General features: G+C 34.5%; 1 protein-coding gene across 9 annotated transcripts in view; it reads right to left on the reverse strand.

Moving 5' to 3' along the window:
• Positions 1-16,103, reverse strand: part of PSPC1 (paraspeckle component 1) — a 60,253-nt gene that overhangs the window by 24,201 nt on the left and 19,949 nt on the right. For 6 of the 9 annotated variants that reach the window (XR_005603621.1, XR_005603619.1, XR_005603620.1 and 3 more), the window contains exons 7-8: positions 7,253-7,310; positions 3,036-3,205 (exon numbers count right to left, since the gene is read on the reverse strand). The exons of the other annotated variants lie outside the window; for them this stretch is intronic. Coding sequence is in view for 3 of the 6 variants with exons in the window: in XM_039564759.1 (XP_039420693.1) it covers positions 3,036-3,205; positions 7,253-7,310 (228 nt within the window). In the remaining 3 variants the exon portion in view is untranslated. The remainder of the gene's footprint in view (positions 1-3,035; positions 3,206-7,252; positions 7,311-16,103) is intronic. 9 annotated transcript variants of the gene reach the window in all.

Here is a 16,103-nt window from a genome sequence, read left to right on the forward strand (position 1 = left end):
GTTATTATGGAAAAAGAGCTGGAAATTAAAGAGTGCTAATGTTATGCTCCAACTTTGTAAGTAAATTGAAACTTCAAAACAATACTTAAGACCAACTCTGGTGCTGAATGTAACTTCATCCTTACAAGCACATCTCAAGCAATGTATATTCTCTATGTAACAGAGGAGACAGCAAACAGTTTTATATCTAAGCCCTACTGTGCCTCACATACCAACTACAAAGCTTCTCCCTTAAATAAATTAGACAGAGAAACATTATCAAACTAGGCGGGGAGGAAATCAGCTTTTGTATTTCTAGACACTGAATATTTATTCTTTTAATAGCCTTAAGACTACTATACCCACATATCTATGGATATTTCAAGTCCATTCCACCTGGAGTTAGCCTTTTGTATGGCACTTCAGAAATCTTTAGTTAAGGCTTTTAAAATTCTGTCCAAACAAAAGTACATAGGGACAAAATGCGTAACTGGACTACACCTAGTTTATAAAAAACTTGTTATGTAACTAAGGCTCATTCTGAAATATCAGTGTGAGGTAAAAATCCATTTAATATTCCATATTTACTTTCCTTAGCTCTATGCTTAGTATTAGTAAAGGTATATATCCTTACACAGGATATTTATTTGCTTACACAGATTTATTTACTTAGAAATTAAGACCCGAAACAGAAAACATGCATCTGAGCACTTACAGTTCAGTATTTATGCAAGTGTTTAAAAATAGAACCCCACATGGTGAAATTTAAACTCAACATAAACCATTAAAAGCATAGATCCATGGTATAATCAGATGTGGAAACAACTCCTCATTCACCAGTTAAGGGCAGTTACGCTTTCAGAAGAAATTCCTTCTGTACGGAGATCTACACTAACTCCCCAGGTATTCAAAGTTCAACAAGAATATTCAAGACCAGCACTTTATTTATATGCTTGAACCAGAAAATAATTCTTCTGAAAGCCTAACTCCAGTAACAGCAGTAGAGCTCAGCAGTTCTGGAGTCTGCTAATTCATATATATATGTATATGTAACTAAAACCCCAGCATTCTATCTATATAGATAAAAATACATGCAACCTAGATCATGGTTGTATGTATGTGCATTGTTTCAAGTTTAACACTATATAAGAGAAAGGTTACTTCAAGAGCTGCATAAAGATCTCCTACTGAGCCAAAGTACCTTTAAATCTGTAGCACTGGGTAAAAACTGTTATGAAATTATCTTAATGCATGCCAGCTGGTTAGCCATGGATATGAATTTCTACAAGTAACTTATCACATATTCCTGATCCCTTTACCATATGATTTTTGGACAAAAAGTCAAGTCCTCTTTCCAATAAGGACCCCTCTTTCTAGCTAACAAGAAAACTGCTGTAATTAACTGACTACACTAATGTAAGTGGGGGAAGCTACTTTTAAAACGTTATGTGCAAAGACAATCCATGTTTCAAAAGACTGCAGTGAAACAAAAGGAAGATTGCTACAACTTTCCCTTCAAGTCTTCAGACAAACATCCAATTAAAAACATTAGATTTGTATTTCTGATCTATAAAGCATATTCTTCATTTCCCTCGGTGGAAAATAACTGTTACAATGTTTTAGTAGATAGCCCTCAAAGGCTCTTTAAAGTGTCTAACAACAGCAACAATACAATAAGGCTATGCCTTTCTGTAGGGGCCTGACCCCCAAGTTAAAAACCTTCAAAGTCCAAAATGAAGAAAAAAGCTAAAATCTAATTTGTCCTTCAGAAGCATGCATAAAAAAATGGAATGAAAAAGGATTTTTTTTTAAAACATGCATTTTGAAGTGTCAGTATATTTCCTACATTTCCATACCTGGAATGACTTTTTGTAGAAAAACAACAGTTTAAGCTAGATACCATGATTTATGATACCATGTTTTTTTCCATACAGCTCTTTTTCAGTGTATATAATCACAAGAGAATGTTTTCAGGTGACCAGTGGTCTCCAGCAAAAGCATTTCCAAATCCAGTATTTTGTGGATAGCATCCTCCCCACTTTGTGAGAAATGACACAACTGATAAAATGAGCTGGCTCCTATGATGTGAAGTAAGATCCTCTCCTTTTTAACTGGTAAAGACCAGACCTACAATATATTTTGTGCAAAATCGAAATCTCATTTTCCTCTGTGGAACAAAGGATTTTGTTCTAACTTCATTATACAGATTTCTCAATCGCAGACAGATACTGATGAGAAGCTATATATAAAAAAACCACAGCTACAAAATGCTTCTGTGTTCCAATAAAACTGTAACAGAGTAACTGTTAATACTACATTCTCCTTTAGGTCACACCACCACTAATCCAAGTATCTAGTAACAGAACAGTACTGAAAAAATACGTAAAAGTCAGATTTTAAATTATATAGTTGTTTCTCTACATAAGACATTACAGCTAGGAAAAATGACTGCCTATGAGAACAAAGCAAGAATGGCTAGTGCTTTAACTGCATCCCAATCGCCTATCTGCCCTTGATTAAAAATTCCAGATGTATAGAAGACATTCCCTATTACTCGTGGCAATTGCGCAATATTCTTTCTCCTGTATTGATATGACAGTTATCAATAGCTGTTGGCTACTGATTTTCTAAGTGGCATAATTACTGTCAATCTCATGCGTTTAACAGTGTTAGAAAAGAAATACAAAGAACGCTAAAGTTGCTTTAAAAAATTAAATAGTTTACACAAAGATATCTTCACACTTTGTACCTTCCAACATTTAACTGTTCATCAAAAACCCCAACAAGCTAATTCACGGAATTTAGTTTTACTAAGGAAAAGAAGAGCAAAAGTCTAAATTTACAGACTACCTTTCCTAAGGGAAGTAGGGTTTTCACAGTAATAGCAAAAAAAATATTTCCCGTATGGGTTGCAAATTATTTTCATGACAAGGTTTTATCAAATACTTTAAACAGATCATAACATATTCTTACTCAGCGTGAAAATACCTTTGGTAACAAAAATGGGCCATGAGACATGACAGCTATTCAAAGTAATTAAATATGTGATACGTTACCACTGTTCCATTATCTGGCATCATTGGTGTTCCCATATTTGCAGCTCCTTCTGGTCCCATGGAAGGACCAGGACCCATTGCAGGGCCAGGTAAAGTTCCTCTGTTGTTCATATTCATACCCATCATTGGAGGAGGGCCTTGGTTACCAGCAGGTGCTGGGCTAAACGCATCTATGCAAAACAATCTATACTTAGAGCTGTCCTATCTTAATTTTACAAGAACAAACAAACAATTTACAATACTTAAAAAGCCAAATGTACAAGATTCAAATACTGGAAAAAAATATACATATTCTTTGAGACTGTACATTTATCTCAATCATCTGCTTTTAAACAGATTTTAAATAATCTCTATTATTCTGCATAATTTGCCTCATGTGAAAATCCCAACCTTTACAGCTAAATATAGCTGTACAGTTCCGGTGCAGGAACCAAAGTGTTCATATTGCATCTATATGCAGTATGCACACCACAAATTAGCAAAAACCTCAAGTGATTTTACATACATTGGCAGCTATAAGAAAACTTTGCTATTTCAGGATCTTAACAGATGAAATGTACATTTGCAAGAAGTCTTCTACCAGTAGTATGTTAATTGATATAGTGTACAGTATATTAGCCTAAGCAATACCAGGGATGGTACTCAACTTCACAACCAACTATTAGTAATATAGCATAAATAAAATCTTGCATTTAGCTGTAATTACTTATGGTATAGGTACCAGAAAACTAAGTAGTTTTGTTAGAACTTGAAATAACAGAACGATCTTCTCCAAAATTCTGAATCCAAAAGGCCGAAGAAAATCTTGAAAACATATTCTGAGGAGATCATTAGCTGTAATATCACACTAAGAAGCATCACTCTGCCAGTCCTCATTAACATCATAACACATAGGTAAAAATGCCTTCACAGCATTTTCACATGTTGCTATAAGAAAGAAAAAGGTCTGATTATCTACCTCACATCTTACTATTATGAAATATCAACTTCAAGGCTGGTGGTGATGCATTCCCCCCGCCCCCCATAATAATCCATCCTTTTCAGCCCAAAGTATGCATTCAAAATTTGATAATGGAAGAAAGCATACCTTTTGAATTTAGTGTACACTTTAAGTACACACTTTAATAATATAAAGAAATCTGACATGTTGTTAAACTAATAAGCCTGTTGTTTATATTTTAAAAATAAACCCTCTCACTTCTCAGCACAACTGCACTTTTTTAGTAACGAATATATAAATACACATCATTGAAAGGAGGCTACTTGGCACAGATACAGCACTGCGACTATCTGCAGGTATGCAAAATTACATCTGTATTACTTGCCTTGAGTACACCATGTCACAGCAGCCAGTGAAATCATGGCATCAAGATATTGCTGCTAAAATTGAAGACCTGGGTTTGCTGCTAAAATTGAAGACCTGGTTTGCCAACCACAAACTCCTTAGCAAAAACAATGCATGCTACACAGTAGCACATGAGAAGTGCTGAGCAAGTTTATTACAAGTGACAGAAATCCTCTAATTTTGAAAAGCAGAAGTCTTTGAGCTTAGTAATGAATAACTCCCAAACCTCTCCCCATAACACTAAGTCAAAGCAAAGGTACACTCAGGTTGGATGCTTCTCACCTACCCATACACATGCTCAGTTCATGTAGCAGGTGGAAGACCGTGCTACAATTCAAGAAAATTACAGCAGCATATGCTCTAAAATGTTTTTTTACTGTCACCCATTCAGTTAGTATAGAAGGAAAAGAAGTGTAAACTGCCAGTGTAAGGAGAAACCTTTATTCTCAGAGGCTAGAGGCACTCTGCAGGACTATCATGACAGTAGCAGCACTTAGTGCAGGCAGTAGCACCATTAACTAAGTGCTAAATTACTTGCTATTGGCTTGTTTATCAGCCTAATTAAACTGAGCCAGCTGGCCACTCACAGGTACTGTCACTTATCTGTCAGCTGCAACAAAGTTCTCATGCTCCATATCATACAAATGCACCCAGGTGGCATATAGCAACCTATACTGTCAAACCTCTAGAATACTGATCCTGTTTCAGGCAGAAGCAGATCTGAAAGGAGGAAAACTATGGAGTATAATGCAAAGAGAGAGTGGGGCCCTGCATACTTGCAGCGAGAGGCCACTACAATTAGCTGTATATTATATATTAGCTGTAAGTCAGAGGTCCTCCAAAATCCTCCTACCTCCAAAGCAGACCCTAAGAGCTAACCACTTGATTGTCCTTTCTTTTTGGTGGGACACTGATGTGAGGAGTTAATTTACAGGACCATGTTCAGCAACAGATGGAAATTAGTGACTAACAGTCATTAGTGTTCGTGCCACAATGCAGACACTTAAAAGAAAAGCTTTTTCCTGCAAACTGAAGGGCTGAAAAAGTCCACTCTAAATGTCTGAAATGCACCAACATGCCAGTCATTAATCCTCATCAATGCAGAGACAGTTCCCCAAAAAAGCCTTTTCTATATTAAAGTCTATACTCTGTACTTAGCACTACGGATCCAGTTAAGTGCTCTGATGAGGCATACATATTCTCTCAGAACTTGTTTGTCACAGAAAGCTGTAAAAACGAGCAGTTCTGCACAAGTCAGCCCAAAACTTATTAAATCTGCCACAGAGGTACTCTGCTTTCTAAGGAAATTATCATGAGCTCCCTCAGTCCCACATTATAAAAAGTCACAAATGGCACAGGTAAGGTCAGTTAAAAATAAAGTTATAATTCCTACAGAAATGTTGACAAAGGATGCTACTGTCAACAACAAAAGACATACTATTTAAAGGTCTACTGCAAGGTTTTGGGAGCAACTATTTTGGTTGTACCAATGGAGTTAATATGCTGGAGAAATGAACTTAAAATCCAGGCTCTACAGAAATAAATGCTACACTTATTTGCTATGGATACTTTAAAATAGCAGTTCAGTGTTACTATAACATTTTTGGAATTATACAATTTATTTCTAAAAGTATTAAGTTTAAAATCAAGTCTTCACATAAAACTTAGAAAGCAAGACCAATAACATCATTGTTAAGAACTGCAGTAAATACACATTTAAAATCTGCATGTAAAAAGTGTATCTTTTGGATCTGGACAACTGGCACAGTATCAATATTTATGAAGTCTTCTAATTAAATGAAATTTTCAAGTATGCTGCAATAATATGCAAAAGTACAACTATAAAATAAAAAAATTAAGCTTTAATTTATGATTCAGTTTAATATTTGTAAATAACTGCACAATGTCTTTCTTCAGATTTTTTTTTTAATAATTTTCATCATCCCTGAATGCACAAGCCTATTTTTATTTTTCAGCCATAAATAAGTCTCAATAAATGCAAGGACATTGTGAATAATCCGTTTTAAAATCTGAAAAGCAGATTCATTACTCTATAAATTCACAATAATCAAAAGGTCAAGTGAAATGTTTACTAAGTTTTACATGTACTCTCAAGTTTAAAATATAGGGGAAAATAGTTTTATTACTTTTCTTTTAATTATATCTTTATTTTAAATTACCATTAGGAAGCTTCCAATAGATTAACAATTCACACAGTTTAGTTAGATTTGGTGATTTTGAAGAAATATCTTCACTCTTGTTTAAAAGCAGATATTCTGGGTAAGTAAGATTCCAAATTGTTTCAGTCTGCATATATGGAGCAAGCACTAGTTATTATACTCTTCTAGATTACACAGTAATAGTTTTTAGCAGTGACAGTATTTTAAGTTGCAAGAGCTAACTGAGAATACTTGCAAATAGAGACTTGGAGCAAACTGGTAGAACATTAAGCACATTATCCATTTATCTCACAAAGTATGTCAAGAAGAACTTGCCAATTTTAACCTCTACATCATTTCACTGCATGCAATGACAGTCACAATTTCTCTGAATAGGTAGTCACTCCAAAATAATGCCAAATATTTTTTTAACATAAAATTCCTCTTTTGTATCAGATAACTCCCAGAGCATCACCTTTCCCTGATTTTTGTTCAACTTGCACATCATTTTTTGCCACGTATAGTCAAAGCAATTAAGATACACCAGGGGTAGGAGGGAAAAGCTGTTTGAAAGCAAGATATATGTTGGGGTTTTTTTATTTCCTAATATTGCTTACTCCTTAATTACTTAATTAAGAGTGTTTGAGTAACATGTACAGTCCCAAAGAAAAAAAAATTTACATTACAGAAGCCTTTTTCCTTCAGATCCCTACCTCCCATGTTTATTGCTCCACGAGGACCCATATCACCCATTCTCATTTCCTGTTCTCTCTGAAAGTAAACATAGTTTTCATGGTCAACCTATCATTCTTAGAACTTAAAACATTCCCATTCACTCCATGAAAATAAAGATGTTAAAGTTTCAAAAGTTTCCATTGATTAAAAATAGTACAAGGAATGAAGTTAATTATACTCCTGGTTTCTATAATACCAAATGGATTAATAAGTTCAATATAACAATGCTGTACATTTTTGCATATTAAAGATTAAATATCCCAAGTTTCATTTATCAGATGCAGCAGTCTAAAGCTCCCAGTTACGTGAACAACTGCAAATGAATCCATCTTCACACAGTGTTTTTAATTAATAAATATGTTTCTATTTTACCTGTAAATAAACAGGTCTTACTACAGTACTTGCTTAAAGGCTGTGGTTCAATAATACTCTGATTTCATGACACAAAAACACTTGTGTTGATTGAAAACCAAGCCCGGATGTATTATGTTGGGGTACATAAATTCAACCTACCAATTCATTATTTTTCCAATAGTTGTGACTTAACTTGGTGGTGGCATATTTTTTTAATGAATTATACTTTGCTATTGATGTTAGTTCAGATACTAACCATCCTTTTAAAGCAGCATAAAACTGTAGTATCACCAGAAACTGTAACATGCATTTACACTAAACAGACAAATAACACATCAAATTGATCCAGATTCAATTGATGCTCAGTCACCCAACAGCAAAAGATTTCTGACATTACTAAACATAAACCAAGGCGTGCTGTTAAACAATACTCAAAGAATAGTACCCAGAGTATCACCCAAATAATCACTTATGGGAAAACAAAATGCTCTATCAGAGACAATTCCAAGGGATTTTAGGATTACTGTTTACATCAAAAAGATTAAATAGAAAAAGAATCACAGTTCAAAACAAAAACTAAGGAAATTTATTTTAAAAAATTCTCCTTAATTTTTTACAGGAATGTGAACAAGTATTCTGCTCTTGAGTAAACACACATATGCTGAGAATAAGAAAACACAAAAAAATTTACCTCATTCTGAAAAACCATTCCACTTAAGATTTAAGAGCCTACGTTCGGATGCACTTTGAAAACAAATCCACATACTAGGCAACTAAATCAGTCCATAAGCGACTTTTACATGGAAATATTAATAAATCAAAATACATTCATAGTATTTGTACAGGTTCACAAAAGTCTGGTTTGGTCAATCATATTTGGGATACCAAAAATGAGTCTTCTATCTTCAGCCACTTGAAGCAGCAGACACCACTATATGACAGAACAGAACCAATAGGTTTACAAAAATATCCTGCTATAGGAAACTGCCACAAGATATATGACAAAGAGCTCTCAGGTCAACAGTTTTGTTTGTAGTAACTCAAATTAACCTAGAAAAAGTACTTAACATCAGAAGAGCACACACTATTTTCAAAAGAATATGGCTTAATGTGGAGAGGAAAAACAAGGCCTCGTAACTAAAAGACACAGGCAGGTTTTAAGGTCTAGCTAAAAAAGGCCATTGATGGAACACTAAGGAGGATCTCTTCCTCTCAACCTAGAACCCATGCTAAAAATTTATTAGAGAACATGCAGCTACTTTGACAGACCTTTCACAGTAACAGTAATTGGCATTTTAAGTAAAATCAGCAGCCCTGCTGGGATCAGTCATACCCATAAACTGCCATGAGTTAGTCAAAAATCAGCATACGACTTTACTGATTATTAGTCTGCTTGGACACCTCAGTCTTGACATAAGAAAGTAGAAAGGAAAGTGGTGTATCATCCCTACTGTCAATCCCTAGACCAAAAGGAACACCATGGCTACCAGTTTACACTAGACAGTGTGAGCACACATGCACACCTGTATCCTTGTGTGAAAACCAGACACGTCGTGAACAGTTGTGAGAAACTCAGCTACAAAGCTAAGTACCAGACTCTACAGTAGGCACATAATTTACTTGATTCATCTCAGGTTCAACTGCAAGTTGATTGGTATTTGGGGTTTTTTTAATGTGACAAGTGCCATTAGGCAAGGCCAAGTACAATACTGGCTAGATAAGGATGTTAAGTATGGAGCTGTAAAGCTGCACTAGTTACTAGAACTTCTTTTCTTTGTAAAGGACAGAAGTATATGCAAGCTCTGATGTACACTTTTTTTAAAAAACACACTAGTCTTCCTCCTACCAATCTTTAAATGCTACCTTGAAATGCTACCACTCTTCAGTTCACTGAAGTACAGAAAAAGACGGGTAGAACCTCCCTTTTTTGGGTAGAACCTCCCTTTTTTTGGTCTAGTTTAACATTTGTAAGAAAAACCATGAAGTCATTATTTGCCATTTTTTTTAGCTTTAACTTCAGTGTTGAATTAATACAGTATAAAAAACATTTCAGCTGTAGAATCAAGATCCCTAAATGTGCCTTAAGGTCTCTGCTGCCTACTACTTTATCAACACACCTGCAAGATTAAGATGCTGCTGCTACTTCTAACTATTCTTACTGTTGCATGTTCAAAATATATCATGTTCCCTTGATTTTTCAGCACAGGAAAATTCTCCTCTACTCCTAACACAGAATTAGCAAATTTACACTTCCTGTCAGAGAAAATAGTCAATTTCAAATGTTAACCAGCAGTACATATCATTAATGTCATTAGAATCAGATATTCAAACATCTATCTGTAGGAGACCTGGGTGGTAATAAAAATTCAGTCCTGTCACACACAAATCGTGTCCTAGACAGCTCTTTACTATGTGAGCATAACCATGTTACTACAGGTAAGGTAGGTCAACTAGTCCATGGGTTTTGCCCAAAATATAACAGAAAGGAATACACAGGCAGTTTGACAGAAGAGCTGAACCAGTGCTGGTTGGTAATTCCAGCCCTCCTGAGAGGTTCATTTTCAGATACTCAAGCCTTTTGCAGATGACAGTGTTACCTTCTCAGAGCTGCTTCTCCTCACTATATGACTTCCCATGCTTCTGTTCAGTAGCAACCTGCTTCAGCCCCTTCCCCAAAGCCACCCATAACTACCCATAACAGGGAGTTAAAACTGAGCAGCACGAGAACAGGGCTAAACTCTTAAGAGAGAAACACGTGGAGTGATTAAGAACCTCTGAAGTCACCCGTACCTAGGAAAACAATCTTAACAGGAAGAGAAGAAGAAAAACAAATGATATGCTATTATAGGGGGAAAAGAAAGCCATAAGACAAAGAATGTGTAGGAAAGAGTAAGTTAAACTTTCTGAAGACCAGAAAAAAACATTATCAAAAAAACAAAGTCAGCAAACAAAAAACATCTCTCAACTCAAAACCAAAAAACACAACTCAAACCTTTCCAAATTATTTGTTGCCAGGATTCTTGTAAAATACTTCAGAATTTACTAATGCAGACAACCTTCAAAAAGGTCCAATTCATCTGAGTAATCTTTTAGAAAAACTGCTACAATGGCAACTATAGGATTATACTTGCTAATTACTTTAGAGAGAAGCATTAAAAATTGTATTTCTCACAATTCCAACTAATTTTAATGTCAAATGTAAAAAGTAGATCTACACCAAAATATTGAATACACTCCGTTTTCAAAATATGTATTTTGCATTTAATATAGTATGGATTCTCCCCTTTTTACCAAGTATTTGAAACCAGATTTCCAAAGTATTTGAGGCGTTATCATGTGATATGTTCTTACAACTCAATCACCACTGACAGAGAAGTCTAAATATACAGAGAACGGCCAAGATGATTCTTCTGAGTTTGTTAAATATATTACACTATTTTTTAATTTGTTCTACAAAACCACGAAACTAAATGTTTTGAAAAACACCTAAGAATTGATACAGGGCAATGTATCAGATGAAAATTCCTTCTCACACTGCAAGTAAAAATACAAATAGTCATAAACCTGATTTTTTTTAACTGACAAACCAGTGCTACTATTTTCCTTAAAAATAGGCCTTGCAATTGCAGCAGCCCAGAGAAAATTAATCTTGTCTCCAAGTGATGCAATATTCATGGTAACAAAGCTGTCAAAAATTATGGTATGAACTAAACATGGCATGGAAAATTTTAGAACAGCAAAAAGCACGCTATCAACAGAAATGTTAAGACAACAGTTTTCAAGGGTTTGTGGCCAGAAGATGCACTTTCCAATTAACATGCAACTATTTACTCACATTTCATAATATAGTAAACTCAATAATGCTAAGACACGGGATCCAAAAAATGCCTTAGCAAGAAAAGAACACTTGCCTCATAAACTTGAAAATTAAAATCAATAGTTTAATTAGCACTTTATCTAGGTTGTGTGTGTAGTGCAAAATGCAATCAAGAGTGCTGTTGATTCTCACTTGTCATTAACACAAAAAATGAATTTTATTCTGTAATGGACTGTATCTTTGTCAAAACAGGTATGATATTTCTGTACCTCTTACCAGAATTCATTACTCCCTTCTAGTGTGGTTTATTTCATTAAGTTCCTTCTAGAAAAGAAAAATTATTTCCAAAAACCTCTTGAGGTGGCATAAGGCCCTTAAACCTTACATAAATTGTAACTCACTGAAAGACATCTATATTTTAATGACATAAATCATACAAGTTATTAAAGCTGATAGTTAGCAATCAAAACTAGAATTTGGGGGATACTTTTGATTCTGCATTATTTGTCTTTTCCTCAGAATAATCTACTATTTCACTCCAATAACAAGTTCACTGGAAGTCAAGCTGCCGGCAAGAAGTTAAAGTAATAAAAGGCTTCTCTTCCATCCACCCCTTCTAGTCACCCTTCCCTCTTTGATTTGTTCCTCAATTAAGATCTCTATGCAAGATCCTGAAGTTGCATTATCCCCACACAGTTCATATAATAGCAGTAAGTAATTTTAAATGAAAAAAAAAAAGACCTTTCAAAATACACAATTTGTATGCGTTCCTGAGCACTGAAGTCTGTATTCAGAGCTGATCCCTACTCTGAGCTGGGCATCATACTACATGATTCCAGAAATGTCTTCCAGCCTAAACTTCTCAAAACTATGAACTGAGTGATAGCACTCACCCTAGAGTCTAGAAAAATATACGCTCTCTTACTTCACAGCTACACAAATACTTTAAACTAGATAACAACGAAAGTAAATGTAGCTATAAAGCATACAGCATGCAGTAAACTACAGAGTCCTTTTTTTAAATAGGAAGCCAAATGAAAACACACTAAGACAGCTAGAGGAGGTAAAGGCAATTTACTGCTTTCTGATTCAAGTCAGGAATAAAGCTGATGGAGATGACTCACTAAGTTACAACACTAAAAAACCCTAAAAAGTAAAAAAAGTAAAAAAGTATCACATCGGCAAAATCAGGAATACACATTGCATTAAATACAATCAGATACACATATTCCAGTAAATGCTACAAATTGGGAAAACACTCCTAATGGTAGTAAAAACTATAATTACTGAAAAAAAAATTATTACTAATCCAGTGCATTTTGTAAGTATTTCCCTTATTTCAGTAAGGTTGCAAAGGAAGTATGAATTTTACTAGAATAGGGGAATTTCTTTTAAAACTATCAGCAAAAGTATAGCAATGTATTTGTGGAAAACCTCTCTGCACTACATCTTTGCTCTCTTCTTTTAGTTCTGAGAACAAACAGTTTTCAACTTCTGTAGGGTCTCATTTTCCTTCTGCATCAGTTGCTGAGGATAGTCCTCAGCAGCTAAACCCCACAGAGAAAAAACATCCAACATTAAACAAATGTAATTAAAACTACTCCAAAGTATTTACTATTGTAAGTTGAAGTTATTCTTTAAAAATACAAAAGAACCTTGTATTACCTTGAACAATGTCTTAAAATCACAGGTATACTGTAATAAAATCTAATACTAAATTTATATTCATGTGCAAGACAGCTACCACAACATAATAAAAACATCTGTCTTAATACACCCTGTAACATATCCCCGTATATTTTACACAGATTAATAAAACATTGGGTAGGAGAGTACTCCATTATCCAACTTCATTAACTAAGTACTGAAAAGCCTTTCAGTGCATCACCTAACCCTAACACTGTAAAAGACAGAAATGGATTGCACTTTTGTCTGTGACAGAAAGAGCACACATACTCTGTTTTCACAGATTTAGGAGAAATGGTTTTCAGAAAGTTACACAGTTACATATTGTCTCACATTCACCTTTATTTTAATACCAGCCATTTCTGATCTTCACAAAATGGAATACAGTTCAAGATCTGTCTTTGTTAAGGCCGAATTAGCTTCTACTTTGCAAAATACACAAATTGCTGGTTTTGGGAGGGCTTTTTGACAGTAAAGTGTTAAACAACTGTGAACCTCCCAGAATGTTTTGGTTTTGTCACTCTCTTACAGCTGGATGCAAAACCCAACCTCAACTAAAGTTAGCTTCCTTTTAATGCATCAATCCTCACATGATGTTTAAGTCAGGTCTACACTGACAGTTTTGGAAAAGAAAGCAGTTTAATTGCACTAATATGACTCTCAATACAAAGACCTTTAGGAGATACATCTCTAACCAGCAACATTTAATAGTCCTAAAGATTAAAGAAATGGTTAATCCTAAAGGTTAAAGACAATACTATTTAACACACACCAATGCGACAGCTTTGTTTTACATAAGAACTCATACTTCTGGAATGTATTACACGTCAAAAACTCAAATTACAATCTAACTTGTTAACAAAAAAGAAGATAGTCTAAAAGAAGCCAGGATATGCCATGGAACCTATCCTGTTGATTACAGAACTTGGTTCCATATTGCAATTCACATCTTTTCTGCTTCATTATTTTGTCTTGCAGTTACTTGCTCCTTCACAATTTTAATATTGCATTTAAGCCACTGTATTAATATAATTGTGAGTTTTTCTCCCACCTCTCTTATTTCCAATTGTTAAAATACAGTATAACATTGTATATACAATATCTATAAAACTGACTAAAAATGTATTTCGTTTTCTCTGCTGTAAAAGTTATTCATCATCCCAAAAAAATAATGTACACAGAAGGTAAAATCAGGCCCTAAATAAACTGCATATATATATATATATACACAGTTGCTAGGAACAAGATCCAAACATTTTAATGCCATGCCTCCAATCATCATTGTATCATCTGTTCAGGTAAAGAAAAATCCTACCATATCCCTTCACTGTATATGAAGCACTCTCTGAGGATGTAACTGCAAAGAAGGATACTTTTCCCAAATGTCTTTGCTGTTGATGATTAAGAGAAAACAAGTATAAAGGTATTCTGGCAGATTTTCCCCTTTATTTAACAACTAAGGCTCATAAGAAAGGTAAAAATCTGCATCTCAAATATTTTAAGCTAAAATTCAGAAATAATTTTTCACAAGACAAAGGTGCTTAGAGAAGGTAACCACCTTCAACAGATTTGGAAATCCTTTGAAAAGTGAGATTATATCACTTCCCTTAATAGCAACCTTCTCAATTCTGCCAACTAATCTGCTTCTGCTGGACTTAAGAGCCACCTTAGATTCATGGAACCAACACATAAAAAACATTTCATTTCTCCCATTTCTATTAGCCTCCTCTTTTCAGTAACAGTAAAGAAATTAAAAATATAAATTAAATACAGATCAATGGCTTAACACAATACAAATGATTTTTCAAAGGCACTTTACTGTTTACTTACCCACAAAAGTACTTTCTGGAAGAAATATACATCAAATGACCAAGTTCACAACCGAGACATGTAACAATTACACTACATTCACAATACATTCACATCTTCGGAGGCATATTAGATAATTTCATGTGGCATCTTAGAATTATTCTGGTTTTATATGAGCTGAAGAAATGTCAAGAATGGATAAATATCAAAACAGACAACCTGGCAGGTTACAAATTATTCAAGATACACTCCACTATTTACCATGGTGGGTGTTGACTCGAAGTACTGCTTAACTGGCAACAAAGACTGGGCTAACTGTACCCTCACGCAGAAATGCACTAAAATATTAAACTGAAAATCAGGTTTTTATAGAACAATGCTGCATTTTAGATTTCCCAAATTGTTACATTTTCCTTGCCCAAAACCCAAATCTATACAAATATTAAAAAGAGTGAACACTGGATTGAGTCAAAAGAAGAGTTTTCCCCAAATGCAAGATTCAAGATAAGACGTAGTGAAAGTCATTGATGTTTACGTAGAAGAATTAATCAGCCAAGAATACCCTTTATCATGGAATGTTTATGTGAAAATCTACTTCTTAATTGAAGTGTCAACTATAAGACTGCAAAATCAACTTAAAAGCACCACTAGTTATAGCCACAGTGCACTAAATATGACTCTTTGCCAGACTTCTGTACTAACAATTTTTCCTCACCAAGTAGATATTATATATGCCAACTAAATTATAACATAAAAACCAGTCCAATTGTAGTTGCTATCTCATAACTAATTTAAGTAGCCAAGTAATTAGAATATGCAAGTATTTGTCAAAAAGAAACTGAAAGCCAAAGTCTTGCAATGCTACAAAGAAGTCCTGTAGGAGAAACTTCTAGCACCCATACAGTGTCTTTTATACATGTTATGGATGTTGCTTACAACCAGAATAGTACAATGTTTAAGATTTCTCCAATTAACTTATGGCCTGTCCACACATACAGCACACTAAAACATACAGAAATATAAACAGAGAAGCATCAGAGAAACTTTCTGCATGAAGCCAAGCTGCACAGTTATTTTATACAACTTGTAGGCCATTTCCGGTAAAACTGGAACAGTATGAGGCAGACTTGAATGAGGAAGATGCTTGTCATTTACATAAACAA

This window comes from Corvus cornix, chromosome 1 (assembly GCF_000738735.6).
Source record: "Corvus cornix cornix isolate S_Up_H32 chromosome 1, ASM73873v5, whole genome shotgun sequence".
Taxonomy (NCBI): domain Eukaryota; kingdom Metazoa; phylum Chordata; class Aves; order Passeriformes; family Corvidae; genus Corvus; species Corvus cornix.